The following is a 21284-nucleotide window of genomic DNA, read 5'->3' on the forward strand; positions in this document are numbered from 1 at the left end:
AAGAAGGAACCTGGAATCTGAACCACTTGTCATTTCTGGTGACTCATCACATCATTGGAAGGTGAAGGCTAGGTCAACGTTTGTGCAGGGAGAGGCAAGTTTTCTCTGTACTGGAATGTGACAGACTTACCAAATTTGACCTGTGGTCAGCCAACTAGAACATTGTTACACAGCAGGGATGCAAGACTATTACTTGCCTCCAGGGATGGAAGCATATGCTCGTCACCCCGTACTGCTTTTGAGAGACAACCTCTGCATTATGTGGCACAAAAGTGCTTAGTGTGTTTGACTGTGCAAAAGCCAATACTCAAGTTCGCAGTGATGAAAAGATATACTGAAGACAGCAATAAAACACCATTTGGTTTCTTCAAAAGCTGATTCATGAAGTTTGGGTTTAGAAATGCCATCCAAACATGGTGAAGATTCCTAACTTTGGTGCCATAAGGGTTACTGCACTTTTTTTCCACATCTTGATGGTATCCTCATTTTTCAGCAATAGCAGAGAAACACAAACAGCACTTACTCAAGGTTTTTAGATGCCTAGACAAATACAGTGCCATGTTAAATACTGTGAAGTGTGTTTTCAGACGGACAGAGATCATCTTCTTGGGCCACCCTGTATCACTTCAGGGATAGTTGCCTTTACCAGATGAAGTCGAAACCATAGTAAGTAGGCTATCACCAGAGTCTGCTAAAGAACTGTGAATAGTCTTAGGAATTCTCAGTTTTTACTGGCACCATTTAATTTACTTGGCAGAACTTCAGGAGCCTCTTCCCACAGCACTGTCTGGTCTGAAAGTTAAAGGAAGATACAGTTGACAGACATAAGGAAAACCACTCTTAAAAAGGAACAGCACTTTTGAGTCAGCATAGCAAATGCAGTACTTCTTTTTCATTTGGCATTAGAAGCACCTCTTGCAATTGCAGCGAATTACAGCCAAACTGCAACCAGTGCTGTGTTACAAAAGTACGTAAATGACGCCTGGCAGTCACTTGTGTTCTACCCACATAAACTCTCCCCAGTACAATAAAAACCGAGTGCATACGACAGCAAATTACTCATGGTTTATAAGTCCATACAATAAGTTTGTAAGCCACTGGTGGCAATGGAATTTGCAATTTATACAGACCATAAACCACTTATCTATATCTTTTGGCAAAATAATGACTAGTGCTTGCCAATATGATATAATCAATTTGAGTTCATCGCTCAATTCAGCACTAATGTACAACTTATGTCAGAATCGATAACATAGCAGCAACTACCTTTCCCATGTGAGCAGTATCACAGAGGCAACAGAGCATGCAGCTACCCAAGGCTCAAGAATCTGACCAGGAGCTACAGGGATTTTTAACAGACACCACATCTGGCCTTCAACTGAGACTTACCAACATCCCCAGCATGAATGCCAAACTATATTGCTAGGTACCAAATAGTAGAACTAGTCCATTCATAGTTTCTGCATTTTGTAAATGTGCTTTCTAAAGCTTACACGACTTATGTCACCCTGGCACTAGGGCGACAATTAAACTAATAAATAGCCATTTTGTATGGCCAGGAACACAAAAAGATTGTCGAACCTGGGATTGCTTACATCCACAATGCCAGCGCAACGAGATTTTTCACTGTATCAACATGTCAGTGAGCGATTTTCAAGATTCAACAGCACAATTGCCACATGTTCATACTGATGTGGTATGACCATTACTCCCTTCAGATGGATAATGATATCTTTCGACAGCAAATGACGATTTTATTTGATGGCCAGAGGCCATCCCAGTGGACAATATTTCAGCTGAGATACTGGCTACTGCTTTTCTATCACACTAGGTGTCCCACTTTGGCTGCCCACCTCACATTACAACAGTCCGAGAAAATCAATTTTCATCTAAACTATTTGCCCATTTGAGTAAATTTTGCAGTGTACTGCACCACTAAACGACAAGCTACGGCTCTGCAAGCAATGGTTTTGTCGAATGTTGGCACCAGTCATTAAAAGCTGGGCTAACGTGCCAGTAGTCAAAATGGACACCTGCCTTCTAATACTCTTTCCTGGCCTATGTAACATTTGCCAACCTGACCTAGACTCTCCACTGGCTGAATCAGTTTTGCACTGTATTAGATAAAAATGTGGAACTGTTGTAGCTCTGGAATATTTTACGCAAGAGGCTGCCATTGTTATCAAATGCATACATCACAACTGCATGTCCTCAAGAAATAAAATGGCTGTAGTTTTACCTTGCAACTGTTTGCAGTGCCAATATACCACGGCATGTTAGCTAATGATGGAAGGTCAGATCAGTCATTCTTCCAGATTGTTGTCCGGGAAACTACTGTAAAGGCCTCTGCTCTTCTTCAAGAGCTCTCTACAGGTGTGTGTGTGTGTGTGTGTGTGTGTGTGTGTGTGTGTCAGAGAGAGAGAGAGAGAGAGAGAGAGAGAGAGAGAGAGAGAGCCCACATCAACACATGCAGAGAGACAGAGAGATGTTCCTCCTTATGATGATTTCCACTGATAGTTGACTAATCCACTTAAGTTTAAAAGATAGATAATGTTTAAAAGTAGAACACAGAATGAACTACACTTACAGCTTCAATACCAAGTACGCTACCATGTAAACTTCCATAACGTAAGAGCCTTATGCCTCCAGCATTAGTAGAAACATTTCCTCCAATGTTACAGCTGCCTTTGGCTCCTAAGTCAAGAGGCATGATAAGACCTCTTTCTGATAAATAATTATCCAGAACTTCTAAGATACAACCAGCTTGACAAACAAGGACACCTATAATAGAACAAAAAAAAATATTTTAAGGATACCCTTTTATCAATAACAGTGGCACACAGTGACTGGTAAGTCACCATGTTGGTGCACCCTCTTTCTGTAGAAAGTAACCATGTATTATGACTAGTGTCCCATTCTCAGTCATACAATGTTTTCCATCTCAGTGACTGTTAGGACATTCTCCAGCCCTGAGACTTGTAAACTCAGATCAATAAAGTCTCAAATCATTAATACAATAAAAATCTGCTTCAGTTGCCACTAATTTCTTATTTATAACATGGCTGGTTTCGAAGTCTAAACCTTCACCTGCAGTTGCCACCAGCTGTAAACAAGAGGAGAAGCAACTAGCTTATGAAATATATGGATCTGATATACCAAAATGAGAATGCTGTTAGAAGCAGTGTACTCACATAATAATGTAAACATAAATATGTGGTAGCCGGAACAGTGAGTCATGGGCGGACAGAGGGGCCATGTCACACCCACAACAAACAAATGCATGGGACTGGAACAAAGACACTAACATAGAGGGAAGGAACTGGAGAAAATGAACACAACAATAAATAAGTAGCTGCTCTCACATGCAGGACAGGCATAACACAGAAGTGTCTACTGCAGCCTGCCAGGGAGCCAGCTGACTGCGATAGAAGAAGCAACTGACATAGGAGCCAATGAGATGGGGAAGCGAAATAGATAATAAAAGAAAAGAGTGAGAAACAGAGGCTGACTAATCTGTCCCACTTGCATAAGCATAGCTCACAACATCAACATAAAATAGAACTACAAATATAAGAATAAATATAATAACATACGAAAGTAAGTGTTTGGCACAAATTCTATAAATCAGTGTGATGGAGTGCAACATAATAAAAAGATAAGAGATGAAATACAACTAAAACAGGAGGTGCGGATAATACACTGAAGTGCCAAAGAAACTGGTATAGGCATGCATACTCAAATACAGAGAGATGTAAACAAGCAAAATACGGTGCTGTGGTCGGCATCGCCTACATACAACAAGTGTGTGGCACAGTTGTTAGATCGGTTACTGCTGCTACAATGGCAGGTTATCAAGGTTTAAGTGAGTTTGAACATAATGTTATAGTTGGTGCACCAGAGATGGGAGACAGTATCTCTGATATAGCGATGAAGTGGGGATTTCCCCATATGACCATTTCATTAGTGTACCATGAAGATCAGGAATCCAGTAAAACATCAAATCTCTGACATCGTTATGGCCAGAAAAAGATCCTGCAAAAATGGGACCAATGACAACTGAAGAGAATTGTTCAGTGTAACATTTGCAACCCTTCCGCAAATTGCTGCAGATTTCAATGCTGGGCCATCAACTGATGTCAGCATGCAAACCATTCAACGAAACATCATCAATATGGGCTTTCGGAACTGAAGGCCCAATCGTGTACCCTTAATGACTGCACGATACAAAGTTTTATGCCTCGTCTGGGCCCGTCAGCACCAAAATTGGACTGTTGATGACCGGAAACATGTTACCTAGACAGATGAGTCTTGTTTCACATTTTATTGAGTGGATAGATGTGTACGGGTATGGAGACAACCTCATGAATCCATGGACCCTGCATGTCGACATGAGACTGTTCAAGCTGATGGTGGCTCTGCGGCATGTGCTGTTGGAGTGGTAGGTGAACTGTGATGGTAGAATGTTGCCAACCTTAAATATCAATATTAATATATACACTCTTCTTGGGAAAAAAGTCTTACTACAAACAGCTTAGTCAGGGTTAAAATACTATACACAACAGGATTAGAACTGTAAACATATAAAATAACACCACGAGTTCACACAGAACTCCATGCAATAAAAATAAGTGACAAGTAAAAGGGCTATAAACCAGAAACACAGAAAGTGAGTAAAGAACTAAGCTTATGTTTATAGGATGAGAACACTACAATTCAGGTACAGTACGATTAATGAAATGACTGAGTCATAAAAATGAGAAACTATATCTGATACATGGGACTATTAATATTAAAACACTACATATAAAAATATACATGGTTACAGTTATTGAACTACACGAAAAAATGTAAATTAGTTATAAATTATGGTATGCACAATACTTTATTCAACATGTAAACATCACTACAGATATTCGGATTTAGGTTACGACATGTTCGATATGCTTTCCATCAGTGGCGATGGTGTGGTGTAAGAAACATCAATGCTGTCGATGACCTCCTGAATGGCTGTTTTCAGTTCAGCAATGGTTTTGAGGTTGTTGCTGTACACCTTGTCTTTAAATAGCCCCACAAAAAGGAGTTGCATGTGTTCAGACCCAGAGAATATAGCAGCCAATATAGACCTCTGGAGACCCCAAAGCCAGAATATGGACCCCTAAGTGCTCCTCCAGGACTTCAAACTCTCTCCTGCTTTAATGGGGTTCATCTCAATCTTGAAGGAACCACATCTTGTCAATAACAGTGTTACTTTGGATAATGAGGATGAAATCATCTTTCAAAACCTCTACATACCATTTTGGAGTCATTATGCCATCAAGGAAACTGCACTGATTATTCCGTCACTGCACATTGTTCACCACACAGTCACCTGTTGAGGGTGAAGAGACTTCTAGATAGCAAAATGTGGCTTCTCAGTTCCCCAAATGCACCAATTTCAATTATTGACGAACCCATCCAAATGAAAGTGGGCTTTGTCGCTAAACCAAAACATGCATGCTCATATTGCCCTGTGACCAAGTGTACAGTTTGAATGTCCTAACGCAAACTGTTCAGAAATTTTGATGATTTTATTTTATATAGTTCAATAATTGGCATCCTGTATACACACAAGAGTTTAACAAAAATTCCTGTTCATTTTTGTCCCAGTCCCCCCCTATATGTAAGCATCTTTGTCCCAGTCCCATGCACTTTTCTGGCATGGGTGTGGGCCCTCATGGCGACACGTTTATGTTTCCATTATTATACGAGTACACCACTTTTCAAAGCTTTACTTTTCAATTTGGTATGTAAGATCTTGTACGCTAGTAGCTCCTGCTCTTGTTCGCAGTGGGTGGCACCTGAAAATGGAACTTTAAGCTTCAAAGTCAGTTGTGTAATAAATAAGACAATAGAAAATTCAGGATGGATAATGACAATATTATGAAAAGGATAGGCACAACAAAAAAACCATAAAACAAGTAAGCTTTTGGGCAAAAAGGCCTTAGTTGGAATCGGATAACATACACAAACACACATACACGCAAATAAACTCGCAGATACATGACCATAGTATGTGGTTGCCAAGGCCAGAATGCGAGCAGCAGTGCATGATGAGAGAAGCAATCTGGGTGGTGTGGGTAAGGAGTAGGCTGGAGTGATGAGGAGGAGGGATAGCAAGATATGGTTGGGAGATGGTAAAGTGCTGCTTTTGGGAGCATACAGGGACCAGGTGGAGAGAGGGTATGGCAGTAGTACTTGAGTGGAGACAGGGAAGTGAAGAGGTAGGTGTAAGACAATGACTAATGAAGTTTGAGGCCAGGGGGGTTGCAGGAATGTTGGATATACTGCAGGGAGAGTTCCCACCTGCACAATTCAGAAAAGTTGGTGGTGTTAGGAATTATCCAGATGGTGCAGACTGTGAAGCAGCATTAAAATAAAGAATGTTGTGATGGGCAGTGTGCTCCAAAACTGCTTGGTTCAAATGTATATAGGCCACAGTTTGTTGGTGGTCATTCATGCAGACAGACTGCTTATTGGTTGTCTTGCCCATGTAAAATGCAGCACAGTGGTTTCAGCTTTGCTTGTAGATCGCATGACTGATTTCACAGGTGGCCCTGCCTCTGATGGGACAGGTGATGCTTGTGACTGAACTCGAGTAGGTGGTGGTTGGATGATGTATGGAACAGGTCTTGCATCTTGGAATATTGCTGGGGTATGAGCCATGAGGCAAGGGGTTAGGAGCAGGGGTTGTGTAGGGACAGATGAAGATATTATGTAAGTTCGGTGGGTGGCGGAATCACTGTGAGAGAGAAGGGAAGGATAATGGGAAGCACATTCCTCATTTTAGGGCACAATGAGAGGTAGTTGGACCCTGGTTGCTCCAGTCCTGTATCAAGAGGGGAATGCTCCCCTGTGGCTGGACAGTATGTCTTTGGGAGGTAGGGGTAACTGGAGAGATAAGGCATGGGAGACTTGTTTCTGTACAAGATTGGGAGGGTAATTACAGTCTGTGAAGGCCTCAGTGGGACCTTTGGTATATTTTGAGAGGGCTATTCGTCTCTTGCGACAGCCATGGGTGGCTAGGCAGTATGGAAGGCACTTCTTGGTATGGAATGGGTGACTGCTGTTGAACTGGAGGCATTGCTGGTCCAGATTCATTGATAACATCTTTGTGATCTGGACTGAGGACACCCCAACCACATTCCTCCAGAACCTCAATACCTTCTCCCTCATCTATTTCACCTGGTCCTCCTCAACCCAACAAGTCACCTTCCTCAATGTTGATGTCTACCTTAAAGATGGGTACATCAATTTCTCTGTCCAATCAAACTTACCAACCACCAGCAATACTTCCACTTCGACAGCTGTCACCCATTCCATACCAAGAAGTCCCTTCCATATGGCCTAGCCACCCATGGCCAACACATCTGTAGTGACAAGCAGACCCTCTGAGGCCTTCACAAACTGTAAAGAGAAATAGATCTTCCATGTCATATCTTCAGTCATGCTCCACTTCCCAAAATCCCACTATATGGCCAAAGAGGAGTATTCTTCTCATGGCTCAGTACCACTCAGGACTGGAGCAACTGAATCGCATTCTATGTCAGGGATTCAACTACCTCTTGTTGTGCTCTGAACTGAGGACTGTCCTCCCCACTATCCTTCCCATCCATCCCATGGTGGTATTCCACCACCCACTGAACCTACACAGTATCCTTGTCCATCTCTACACAACCCCTACTCCAAACCCCTTTGCCTCATCCCACATAGAATGCAGCACATTGGTTGCAGCTCAGCTTGTAAATCACATGACTGGTTTCACAGATAGCCCTGCCTCTGATGGGATAAGCAATACTTGTGACTGGACTGGAGTAGATGATGGTGGTAGGAAGTACAGGACAGGTCTTACATCTAGATCTATTGCAGGGATAGGCAACTGCTGTGCTGCATTATACATGGGCCTGATGACCAACAAGCCATCTGTCCACATGAATGGCCACTGACAAACTGTGGCCAAGAAACAGCTAGACCACAAAGGTGCTAAGCACATTCTCCATCACATCATTTCTTAATTTTAATTACTGTTTCACAGCCTGTGTCATTGGATACTATTTACCAACATCAGCTTTTCTGAATTGTGCAGGTGGGAATTCTACCTGCATTATATCCTACATTCCAGTAACCTTTCTGACCTCAACTTTCATTAGTGAGTGTTGTACATCCATCTATCCCTTTGTCTGTTCCCACTTTTGCACTACACAGCCCTCTATTCTATCAACACACCAAGTCTTCTTACTTCTCTGCTTTTACACTACCCACATTCCCCTCTAGCCCTACGTCTAACCTCCCGACTGAACCTAGCTCCCCTACCCTCTCTCCACCTCATCCACGTATGCTCCCACAAGCAGTGTTTTACTGTCTACCACCCCTACCCTTCTATCTCTCCTCTTACCTACCCCAGCCTACTCCTTATACACACCACCCAGATCTCTTCTCCCATTATGCACTGCTGCTCACAGTCTGGCCTCAGCAGCCAGAGCCTGTGGTGATTTTGTGTGTGTGTGTGTGTGTGTGTGTGTGTGTGTGTGTGTGTGTGTGTGTGTGTGTGTGTGTGTGTGTTTTTTTTCACAGTCTTTTCGTTGTGCCTATCTGCGACTTACCATCTTAGCTATATGGTGAGGAGCAATCTATCTTTTTTTCATAATATTGTGTATGAAATACAAAATTGCTCGCAACTGAAGTGGATTTTTGATCTATTAATATGTTCCTCAGTTGCAGATGTTTGCCTGATCAAATATTTTGTAAGTAAATGATGTTGAACTGAACCATTCCTACTAAACATGATTTCTGTACTGCTTGTGATTGGTGTGACATGTGGGTTAGAAGATGGTAAAAAATAAATTTGGTGCTATTATTTTATATTTCATAAATGGGTTATGAGTTGTCTGCATTGAAACTGAATTGTGGTAAATTAATGTTAGTTAAAGATTTTTTTCTTTCTGAATAAAAGAGTTTTCGTGTTTTACAGAACAGGGGGCCAGAATGATGGAGGAGGACAGTGAAGGTATAAAAAAGGAGTTATATGGGATGATTAAAAGTAAGAGGAAGAACGGTACAACAGGCTATGAACAAAAGAGGTCAAGATGTAGAGAATAAGGGGGAACTCAAGAATATGTGGAAGGAGTATTCTGAAGAACTCCTGAACCCGAATGGAGACCTGGATGAGGAGGAACAAGCCGAGGAGAAAAAAAAAAAAGGAGGAACAGCAAATAGAGAATAACCTTACATGGGGAAAAGTGGAAGAGGCATTGGGCAAGATGAAGGGAGGGAAGTAACCAGGCCTGGATGAGCTAAGTGCAGAGATGGTGAGAGCAGCAGGAGAGGTGGGGATACAATGGTTATATCGAGTAATGAAAATTGTGTGGAGACAGAAGATGACCCCAGAAGACTGGAAGAAGGGAACAATTGTCCTGATCTCTAAGAAGAAAAATAGAAAAAGAGTGCAAGAACTATTATGGGATAACATTGATGAGTCATTGTGCAAAGATTTTTGAGAAAATTTTGGAAGCATGATTTTGGGCAAAATTAGAAAGAGGGATGAGAGAAGAGCAACATGACTTCAGAAGAGGAAGGTCCACAGTGGACCTAATTTTTGCTGTAAGACAACTGCAAGAACAGCATTATGAATATGGAATAGATCTACTAATTACCTTCCTGGACATTGAAAAAGCATATGATAGTGTATGTAGAAGCAAAGTATGGAAAGCCCTGGAGAAACAAGGAGTAGCAAAACAGATTATTTGGAGGATAATGGAAATGTACCATGGAAGTCTGAACTGTGTGGAAGTGGGAGGGGAGAAATCACCTTGGACTGAAGAGAAGAATGGCTTGAGGCAGGGAAGTACACTTTCATCATTACTCTTCATTGTAGTGATGGATAATAGAATGAGTACAGTAGCACAAGTAATTGGTGAAGGAAAGATGAATGGTGTTTGCAGATGATCTGATGATTTGGGGGAATAAGGAGGAGTAAGTACAGTTGGAACTATGGGAATGAACAGTATAAGAATATGGGATGAAATTTAGTATAAGTAAGAGTGAGATGGTTATCATAACAAGAACGAAGGAGAGAAGAACAACTGGAATAACAATTGGTGGGGAACGGTTGAGGTGTGTTGACAGTTTCAAGCACCTAGGAAGCCTGATACAGGACGATAGAAAAAAATGACAGAGAAATAAATGAGTCAGGAGGGGGGGAGGGGGGGAGCAGAAGCATTTCAGAAGAGTGTCAGAAGCCTGATATGGAGCAAGGATGTACTCCTAATCCAAATCAGTAAAAAGGTTATATATCGGTCATACTATGTCCCGATCCTGACATATGCAACCGAAACCTGGGTTACGACAGGAAGAGAGAAAAGCAAGCGAGTGAGATGAAATTCTTGAGGAACAGTATTGGAGAGACAAAGACAGCCAGGTTAAGAAATGAGAGGATCAGAGAGTTAATGAAGGTGGCACCATTACAGGAGGAGACAGAGAAATCACGGCTGAGATGGTATGGGCACCTTAAGCAAATGGATAAGAAGAGGATAACCAGGAGGATACATGAGATGAAATTGGAAGGAAAGAGACCAAGAGGAAGACCGCGAGGCAGATGGCTGAAAGAAGTGGAGGAATGTGTCCAGAAGAAAGGAGAAGACTGGACCAAGGTGAACAGGGAGGCTTATGTTCCAAACAGATCCGGCCAGATGCTGGAAACTGTCCAAAATGATGAAGTGTTGTTACAGAAGCAGTGACGATAAAGTATATAGAAAAACATTTGAAAAAACAAGTAAATGGTTTAGTCAGAAAAGGTTGATAAATGAATGTTTGCAAGACAATGTAAAATTATTTCCAAGAATTTGTAAGATTATAATGATCAGTGAATGCTCTTATAACAAAACAAAATGAAATCACCTTCTGCATGTTTTGATCAAGCCTAGAATAGTTTGACCACACTGATACTAAATATAATATTTTCAAGATTATTAATATATTACTAGGGTCTGACATTAATACGTTTCGCGTGGCACAGATGCTATATGTTCCTTGAGAATATCTACGGACAGGATGACTCAAACTCAATGATATAACCCAATTCAAATAATTACACAGAATTTAGCAAACAAAACGGAAAACAGTAGCTAAGATATAAGATGACTTGTTGAGAAGGGATGGGTAGCAGGAAATATGATGGCGTGTGGATGAAGTCAGGATTTCAGGATGCAGTCAGGGCCTCAGTAGAGCTTTTGGCTGGAGAAAGTGCTACTTAAAGTGGGATACAACATCGGGACTCAGTTGTGAGTCTCTGCCTCTCATGCTGAATTAACTTAGAAACTATATAAGCAAACAGGTTTAGACTGTCATGTAATTTACACACTTGAACATTTTGATGATTAGTTAAAGTTTTCCTCCAATGTATACAGTAATATTTGGGAAGTAATTTATTAAGTTGTCAGAGAAGAAAATGAAACCAGGTCCTCTGTCAACCAAATTCACAACATGAAATTTTGGGGAATTTGCAGCATTTGGTGGTGTAGCAGGTAATAAATTATACAAAAACAGACTATTCTGTAGTGGTTGTGCCTGAAGGCTAGTTCTGAGCTAAGGAGGTATGATAACTGTTGAAGTGTAGGTTATTTATGGGGTTGGGAATAGGAGGAAGCAGATATACTGTGGAGGAGGCATATAAATTTTTCCTGGGACAGATAGCTCGTTTTGCGGGTTACTGCAAACTATATGGCCTATGTAAGTAACACCATTGTGGCTCTTGCCTCAGAAGGGCTCTGTGTATGATGCCCTTTTCCTTTGCACAACAGAGAAAGAAACATCATTTACCTATGTTTATTTTATTATTTTTTCCCTCTTTTTGCCTGGAAGTTCTTACCATTACGGAATTCTTGTTCCATTATGTTACACTCTTTTTTCCTACACCCTTTTTTTCCTAAAAGCCTTATTTTCGATCCCCACAAAAATTAATCGTCTTTGAGAAAAAAAACTTTGGTTTTAAGTATTCATTCAACACAAGTCAGCTACAGTGAACTTTCCAAATGTTGTTAATATATGAAGAAAGAAAAAAATATTTCCTAACTGTGATTCCATATAATTTTGCATGGCCAGTTTCAGCCCTTTGCATTATGGCCAGTTTAAGCCTTTTGCATTATGAAATGCTACAGACGGGTTTCAACGTGCAATGGTCGATTGTCATTCTTAGGCTCAAACAATAGCAGCCTGCTTAAATCTTCATTATGGTCAAGATTATGGCTGTGGTATTCTTTACAGTATATTCACCAGATAGAATGAATAGCTGTAAATAAAGAAAAACAGTGGCCATATATTAGTGACTGCTGAATATTTAACCTTGTGCATTTAACCAAATATATTTGGCCCTGCACAAATTTCAAGAGGTCTTTCAAAAATCTTGAGCTTCTTCAAGTATGCCATGATTTCTTGTGTTGCAAGAGCAAAACTGAATGAAGGAAGCGTAAGAAGAAATTTATTCTGTTTCATATGATATATAACTAAAGAAAAATGACACTACATTAGCACTTAGTGAATTCTTTGTAAACAAAAATAAACCTAAATGTTTTGTTTGAGAATGTTTTAATACATTCTTATGATCTAATATTTCTTTGACAGATAACAAGATTAATTTTATTATATTAGTTTGGTTACTCACCTGAAACTTCATCAATACTTATTATTTCATTCATAAGGGTAGTAGAGAGAATAACTTCATCAAAAACTGGGACACTGCCTCCTACAAGACCAGTGTTGCCCCCTTGAGGACAAACAGCCAAGTTCTCCTCATTGCAGAACTTCAAAATTTTGGAAACTTCTTCAGTTGTCTTTGGTTTTAATACAACTTCACTAGCTCCTGAAACACATTTGAAAAGTATAATTGAGACAATAATAATAATAATAATAATAATAACTCTCAAAAATCTTTCTGCTCTAGTACAACTGTACTAACAACATAAAGCAGAGGAATAAGGATGTAATATTTCTGCTGAACCTACATTTACCCCTATTAAAAAATTATCTTCAACCGAATTTTTAAGTGATCAATATTCTTGTGTCTTATCTTTCTATTTCTTCTAGAACCATCCTCAAAAAAGAAAATTCTAATTAAAAGAGTGGATAAAGTGGTAGCAATAAAAACAGTGCATATTCCACGTATAATTACATACCTTTTACTATTTCTGCACATAAATCAATTTATTTTTGATACACTTATCATAATCTACAATTTGTTTCTGTATTTCTTAGGCACACAAACTTGTCTTAGAAAGATATTTGGGTTTTATAGTGGCCCATCAGCATTATTCATTTTATTTAGCAGATGGCTAGTGTTACGTCACACAAGGAAACATTTTTTCTTTAAGTAAAGAGATATTTAACACATAGAAAATAGAGACATGATTATAAGACAGTTAAATTTACAATGTTTACAAAGCACAGAAGTTCACAAGCTTATGTACAGCTGCTGAACATGCACAACTAAATGGCCAGTAAAGGATCGGTTCTGGCACATACATATGATGTGCTAAACAGTTTGTCTTTTTGCACCAGTCACAGCTAGGGCAATGTTGTTAATCCCCATCTCTACACTGAGTCAGCACATCTTCCACTACTTGTTCTTATTTTGTTGACCACTACTTGTTCTTATTTTGTTGAGTACAGACCAGATCTTGTGATGCTCTTCCAAACCCTGGTTACCTGGTTGAGATGCACGAAATCTTCGACTGTTCTGGGGTGGCGTTTTTCTGCCGTATTTCTGTTTGCTGTTGCTGCTCCATTGTAAACCACAGATTTTGCACCTTGTAGAGGTGAGTGACAGGAGCAAAGTCTGTTTTTACTGAGTACAAGAATGTCTTCATTTATAGGGATGTATGATCACCAGCTATTTTTGTAAACTCTCACTTGAGAGTCTAAGGGCAGATGTCCTCAGTGTTGGAGCTGATGGTCCCTTGCCACACCACTAACCTGTAAGATGTAGTTTCCTGACTTCATATTAGTAGCAGTTTTCAGTAAGTGCTCTTTGAAGCTGAGCATTCTGTCTAGAGTGACCTCTAGATAACACTGACTATTGTTAGGGCACAGCTGTTTCCCTTAAAGAACATATACCTTTATTTCCTTGTTTGCGAGCCTGTTGTTACAGTGGAAGCTGGTCTTCTGTTTTGGCAGCACTTGGTTATAACCTCCAGTTCCAGAAGTATTGTCCAACAATTTGTAGGTCTTCAGTCAAGACAGACCCCAATCATCAGCATATCCAAACTTCCTTTATGTTGTCTTATGCATGTCTGCTGTACACGGAGAAAACAGAAAAGGGGCTAGCACTGATCCTTGTGGAAGGCAATTGTTAAAGCTTCATTAGAGAACTCAACTCATTACCCATTAGAACTTGGAAGCTTCTACTGCTTAACATAGCACTGATGAGGTTTCCAATTTCAAAACATGGCATGATTCCTTAAAGTTTGAACATACCCCTTGCCTACAAACAGTATCACAGGCCACTTTTAGATCTAGTTTGGAGAGGTTTTGAAAAAATTTGTGGCTGATTCTGTTATACAGTATTCATTCTTTCCAAAAGTTTATATACAGTGGCAAGTAAAGTAATGAGTCAGTAGATTCGTGGTTTGTCATTTGGTTGACGTGATTTTAAAATAGCTGTGATTTTTGCTCTTTTCACATTGTGGGGAATATTATAAGTTTGGAGGACGTCAGTAAAGAATACAGCTAGCCAATTTGTTGCACGCTTCCCATGTGGATTAGGGATTCTGAATGAATGCTGTCAAAACCAGGTGCTTTCCCCACTTCCTTTTCTTTGAGAGCCATCATTATTCCGCATTGCTGAATGGTCTGCAGTAGTCTGACTCAGGTTTACAGGCTAATTTGAGAGTCTTCAATTCCTTTTTGACATTAATTGTGTGTGATTGAATCTTATGAGTTCTAGACATGGTCACAATGTTATGTGCTACTTGCTTGGAAGTAACAGCCTCCTTCATGCAGTCTGGTGGGTTGGCACCTCCAAGTTTTCTCAGCAGAGACCAGGTTTTTTCCTTTGATGTGCGGAAGTTTAAGGCCTCAACTGTTTCAGTCCATTGCATATAATGAACAGCATCTGTATTGTGTACAAGTTTGTCAGCTATTTCACAGTCACTGTTTTCCCAAAACTGTCTGTACCGAGTTTTGCACTTTTCCATTCATTTCAGAAGCTCCTTGGGATACATTTTTTCCTGTGGATAGAATAGCTTCAATACACCTCATATTATTTGTGATTATTGGTAGGACCTATCCCACACATTTTTCCAGATTTTCAAAAATTCACACCAGTTGGCTCTTTTAAAGTTCTATCTAGATCTGGGAAATGACTATGACAGGTATGCTTGTACCTAATTCGAGAAGAACTGGATGATATTGCCTATGTGGGAAGTTGCCCAGAACTTTCGTTGACACTAGTAACAGTGGACCATTTTTGTCAGAGGGCACAAAACATAAATCAGGGTGTGATCTGTCCTCCAGGCACCAGAAGGAAATGTACAATGATCTTTGGCATCAAAAACATGATGGAGGTTGTGTTCTTCAGACCAGTTAACCAGCATGTTCCCCGGAATTGAAAATTTTCATGGGAATCACATGGTAACCTGACAGCCAGTCTGGAAACAGTCGAAACGAATGGCCTGGAAGAGAAGGTGGGTGCACAAAATTCACTGCCAGGAACCTGCTCACGACACTGAACCAAGGAAAAATGCGTGCACTTACAGGAATGGAAAAGGGGAAAAAATGTGGACTTAACAACAGCAAATACTGATCTGTTCAGTCTAAAGTGTCTAGCATTGGCAGCCCATTGTGCAGCAGCAGACACCAATTCATCTTGCCATGTGATGCAAGAAACTGTACTTTAGGATGTGTGCTGAGCCAAGAGGTGAATGGAAGAGAACACCTTGGAACCAACAGATAATGGCAGCTGAATCACGATGAGCAGGATTACACCCCTTCGGAAACAGAAATGTTGTTGTTGTTGTTGTGGTCTTCAGTCCTGAGACTGGTTTGATGCAGCTCTCCAAGCTACCCTATCCTGTGCAAGCTTCTTTATCTCTCAGTACTTACTGCAACCCACATCCTTCTGAATCTGCTGAGTCTAATACATGGTGTAATACGTTTACACTGTTAAATGTAAGGATGCAATTTCAAACTGGTTACAAACCATGCAGCTTTTAAATGCCCACTTGGATTTGAGGATCTCTGAAGCCATCTAATGAGTTGGTTGTTGTGATTGAGTGAGTCTGACTACAAACTGTAGTAATACAATGCTCACACAAACGCAGAGATGCTCAGTCACACGCTTTGTGCAACTAAACATCCTGGTACAACCCTTGAAGAATGTCAGAGTGAGTGGAACTTTAAACCAATTGCCAATAGTTTACTCCCAAGACACAGTCTGCAGCTGATAAAGGGAACTCATAGGATGAACTGTGGTGACGCAATAGTTATTCAAAATTACTCACCAGAAGCTGCCATCAGAGACTAGGGCATCAATTGTATGTCAGATATGATAACTTAGCTATGTTGCCTTGTGAATATTAGAAGCTCTCAGAGAGCATCTTGAATCCTGTGTTGTCGGTGAGCAGATACAGCAGGAACACACAGCAGGAACATGGGGCAGCAGAAAAAATACAGTGTAAAGCAGAGGTGGGAAACTGTTTCAGCCCGGGGTCACTTGTGGAAGTGGAGGTTAGTGGAGGGCCTCACCTTTTAAAAGGATTATGTTCATTAATTAAATTTGCATTTCAGAAAAGGTATAAATTGTGCCATAAAAATCAATAACTATATAGTCATATTACACAATTGATTTATTTTGCTAGTTTTTTACTGTATGCCTGAAAGCAAATTTAATTTTAGAATCAGTTTAAGGAGTCAAATGTATCCTATCACACTTTCTTACAATTTTTAGATATTAGGAGTGAGACTGCATGTTAAGATTCTCATCACAGTCTGCAAGTGAATGTCTGTCAAGGAGCATCAATATTTACTCAAGCTGATTAAAAAAAATTAAAACTTTGCTCACAAATATATGTAGCTCATTTCACAGCAAATTTCTTCATACATGGAAATTTTTCAGCTGGCGGTGATTTGTGAAAGTCATCCAATGTCATAACATTAAGCATTTCTTTCTGGCACAACATGTAACATTTCTTTCCAGTGTGATCCGAGTGCATGTCAATAACTCCAAGCTACAGCTCCTCATGTGTTACGTTAATATCAGTTGTGATGGGATAAGATAGCAAATTGAGCTGCAGCTCCATTTTCTTAAAAGTCTTGAAATCTTCTTCTGAACTCTTCCTCCAAACTCTGCAATGCTCCTTAATCTCAGCAGAAACACTTTCAAACTCTTTGAATTCCTAATAAAGGAAAACGTCAAAAACTGCCTTCACTTGCTTGCTTTGAAAATAGACCTGATTTTGCTTTGATTCATTTCACATTCAACCAGATTTCATGTGCAAACAAACTCTTTCACTGCACTGCCATATTCAGTTCATGACATTTCTCATAAATATATATTTATATCAGCTGTGAACATCATCTCATATCTCCACTTCTCACAATCTATTTTTGTAACCAAATCATGAGATATCACATTTTTACCCAGAAATATAGGATTTCATTCAGCAATGTCCAGACTCTTTTTAATGCAACGCCCTGGCTCAACCACCTCATTCTGTTTTGGTCAATTACATTTTCATACTTCGACTCCACATCATTATGAAGATATTCAAACTGGTGGTAGAGTGCCCTTGCTCTGATTGTGTTCACAACACTAACAATAGGATCTATCACATGTTTTATGTTCAGACCAGCTTTGCAAAGACTCTCCAGAACTAAAATGCAATGAGAAAAAAAAAAAAAAAAATATCCCACTATGTCTCTTGTGCTTGTAACTCGTTTTTAAAAGCTTCACCATATCTTCATTTTTTTTTCACAGAAAGCACTGGACTCACTGTTGTAATGCTTACCATTTTGTTGCAGAACAAGCTGATTTTCTCTGCAAAACTCAGAGCATTTTCAAGCAAGTCCTGTGCATTGGTTCTAACTTTTAACTGATACTAGGTCAAGTAATTCCACTGTGATGATAGGATTTTCATTAATTGCATGGATAAGGATTAGTACATCTTCCCCTTCAGTCCTCAGCTGTTCTGTGAGTTCATCACTAGTTAATTTAATGCGCCACATTACAGTCCTTCTTGACAATGAAACACTTTCAAATTTGCTTCCAACATCAGGACACAATATGCTTGCACACTCTACCATACACAGCTTAATATCTATCTGAAAAAGGCTTGTTGCATGCTACCCTGACACTTGCTTCTGTAGTCTTATTCTGAAGTGCTGATTGCTTTGTAAATAATGTTTGTTGCTTCTTCAGCCTTTTCACACACAACACAGCTTTTATTTTACATCCTTCCTTGGAAAATTTGCAGTTAAATTTGCTATGTTTCATTGTGTAATGTTGTTTCGGATTGTACTCCTTAAACATGGCTATCTTTTCAAGACATCATGAACAAACTGTTTTTTTCCATGTGTCAACAAGGAGGTACGTGTTTGTCCATTAGTCATTAAACAGACGATATTCATCACTGGTTTTAAATTTTTTGTAGAGGGTTGATGGTTCCACTAAAGTTGGAAATTTATATATTTACTATTGCACAGACAACATGGAAATGCACCAGATGAACTGGGAAAGCACTGTATGATTAGTATCTACACTGTGCATGCACATTCATCTGGCCATCCTAGTGGAAATCTTACGTCATGTACGGGAAGGAAATTTCGAGTCAAGGTGAATTTTTCTTAAAGTCCCAGCGGGCCACACAATAACAACCAGCGGGCTGCATGTGGCCCGCTGGTCACTATTTGCCCACCCCTGGAGTAAGGCAGTACCATCCATTACTCCTCTTTCTTCCGTGATCTCATGTCTTTTGCTAAGGCAAAACTGGTAGAAGCTTCAACTCTTGGCCACAAGCACATGTAAGGATAGACCTACACTTGATATTGAAGAAGTTGTGTACCAGGATTTGCATGCTGAATAACTTCCCCATATGCATTCTACTAAATGTCTACATGTAGTCTTAAGAATAAGATAAAACAACAAAACACTTTTTTAAAGTAATGGAAAACAATCAAAAACTTACCTCTAACCATCTTCATCCAGTCCACATTGTAACTCTCTACATCAGCTCGATCAGTTAAGACACGGTTTTTCCCTAGAATGCTCTCAAAGAAACTAATATGCCCTGGATTGAGTTTACTAAAATTTCCTCTTCTGACATCTGGATATCTTTCTGAAGTCAGTTCAACAGACTGTGCAGCTTTGGTAGAGAGATGCCTTGTCTGACTCACTGAAATGACCCTGCTGGGAGAGCTGCGCACCAACAAGAAGCGAGCAGCCATCTGGATATGCATGGTGGCCTGACAATAAACAAGAAAAAATCATTCAAGATTACAGAAGAGAAATGAAGCAACATGCCCATATTTACATGCCATATCAAGGTTGGATTACACAATATGGTCTCTACATAACAAGTTATAAAGCACAAAACAATGTAATGAGTTAGAAGCATATTAGCTATCTAACCATAATTGAACTGAATTGAATTTTATATGATTCTTCATAATAACATTGTGTACAGTAATTGCATGTGTAATACAGGACATATCAAAAACAGAAAAAATTCATTATCATGAATTTCCTAATTATTTTGATTACATAATCATCATCAATTGTAAACAATAATACATACAAATTTAATGTAATAAGCACTTTCTAACATTGTAAAATCCCTTTTCCACCATATAATATTTGAGTTCCTTTTTAAAGTTAGTGTCATGCACACTAACATGCAGGTTTTCACGCAATTTTCTTGGTAACTTCAAGCATTTTAAGTTTGTGAGGTGTACTTCTATATATTCATGAAGCACTTCATATATTGTTCTTCCTCTGTATGTTGTGGGTGTGTACACTTGTATTAATAATTCGCTACAAACTCTCGTTTGTGATTTACATTCTTGTTGTACAGCGTCTCAACATATTAGTTTCTACCTTTTGTGTAATGTAAGTAGAAAAATAAAACTTTTTTAAAAGTAGCAGTCTGGATTTTTAAACAGGAAAACAACAAAAGAACTGTGATCATGTCAAGATATGGTCACAAATTTTTCTTTAATAAGATAGAGCAGGGCATAATACTTGGCTTATTTCTGAAGTAAATTTTCCAGCAGAAACTGCTCATTTGTAGGTCCACCTACCTTTAGTGAGTTAGATGTAAAAGAACAATACATGGTTTTCCTGAGGTTGGAAGTCAAACACTTTGTGAAATATGCAGTTATTCCAATAGACAGGGTACAGATTCAGGGAAATCATTTGTGATTTTGACTCTCTGTGGAAAGATATTTGTAAACAAGATTATGTAGTAATTATTAGGAAAAGATGGACAGGGATAATGTCAATCATGCAGCTGAATCTAACATCAGTCACACTGCTGACAATGCCCTTCACGCTAATGTGGTGACTGTCACTTTGTCAGCAATATGACAAATGTCCTTAGTTTGTGTAGCAATGAAGAACAAAACTATGTTTTATATGATAAAGTATATGGAGCAGATTGTGTGTAAAACACAGAACATTGTACAACAGGGACCTCAGCACCAAACCCACGCATGGTGTGCAATCATGCTTGTTCATGTGGCAGCCATAATGTTATGCAACTGTATACAAAAAATTTTTACATGTTTATAATCATCTGATTCAGCGAGTTCTGGGGAAATGAAATTTGAGGAGACTGCACCATCCAAGGATACTGTGATAACAGGAAGATCTGGTCGGGAAGGATGTACAAGGGAACTAGCATGTACAGGAACAATGATAATCCTTATTGTTGTTTTAGTAGATACGTCATTAACTGTCTTCTATAGCTGGAGATGTTATTCAATTCTCTAAGGGTTCTGCTACTGAGAAGGATTTCAAGAAAGTGGCTGAACAATGGAGTGGGACGGAAAGGATTTTGCTCTGGTGTGAAGGGGTGTTTGTGCCATGTTGTTCCAGTAAGAGCGTTAAGGTCAAGGAATGATATGGGGGACAGTGTTCATTGGTAAGACATAGAGAAGATAGCGGGTATGGAAAAATCTATTCTTGTCTGTGGGCAGCCAGGACTGCTGAACATATGATGATGAAATACTATGAAAAAGTCAGATATCACAGATAAACTGAACAC

At 39.5% G+C, this 21284-nt stretch overlaps 1 protein-coding gene across 4 annotated transcripts in view; it reads right to left on the bottom strand.

The window, feature by feature from the left end:
- Positions 1 to 21284, bottom strand: part of LOC126343077 (D-2-hydroxyglutarate dehydrogenase, mitochondrial) — a 73152-nt gene that overhangs the window by 41383 nt on the left and 10485 nt on the right. For all 4 annotated transcript variants that reach the window (XM_050001910.1, XM_050001909.1, XM_050001911.1 and 1 more), the window contains exons 2-4: positions 19209 to 19485; positions 12695 to 12892; positions 2588 to 2781 (exon numbers count right to left, since the gene is read on the bottom strand). In XM_050001910.1, the coding sequence (XP_049857867.1) occupies positions 2588 to 2781; positions 12695 to 12892; positions 19209 to 19485 (669 nt within the window). The remainder of the gene's footprint in view (positions 1 to 2587; positions 2782 to 12694; positions 12893 to 19208; positions 19486 to 21284) is intronic.

This window comes from Schistocerca gregaria, chromosome 1 (assembly GCF_023897955.1).
Source record: "Schistocerca gregaria isolate iqSchGreg1 chromosome 1, iqSchGreg1.2, whole genome shotgun sequence".
In the NCBI taxonomy this organism is placed as follows: domain Eukaryota; kingdom Metazoa; phylum Arthropoda; class Insecta; order Orthoptera; family Acrididae; genus Schistocerca; species Schistocerca gregaria.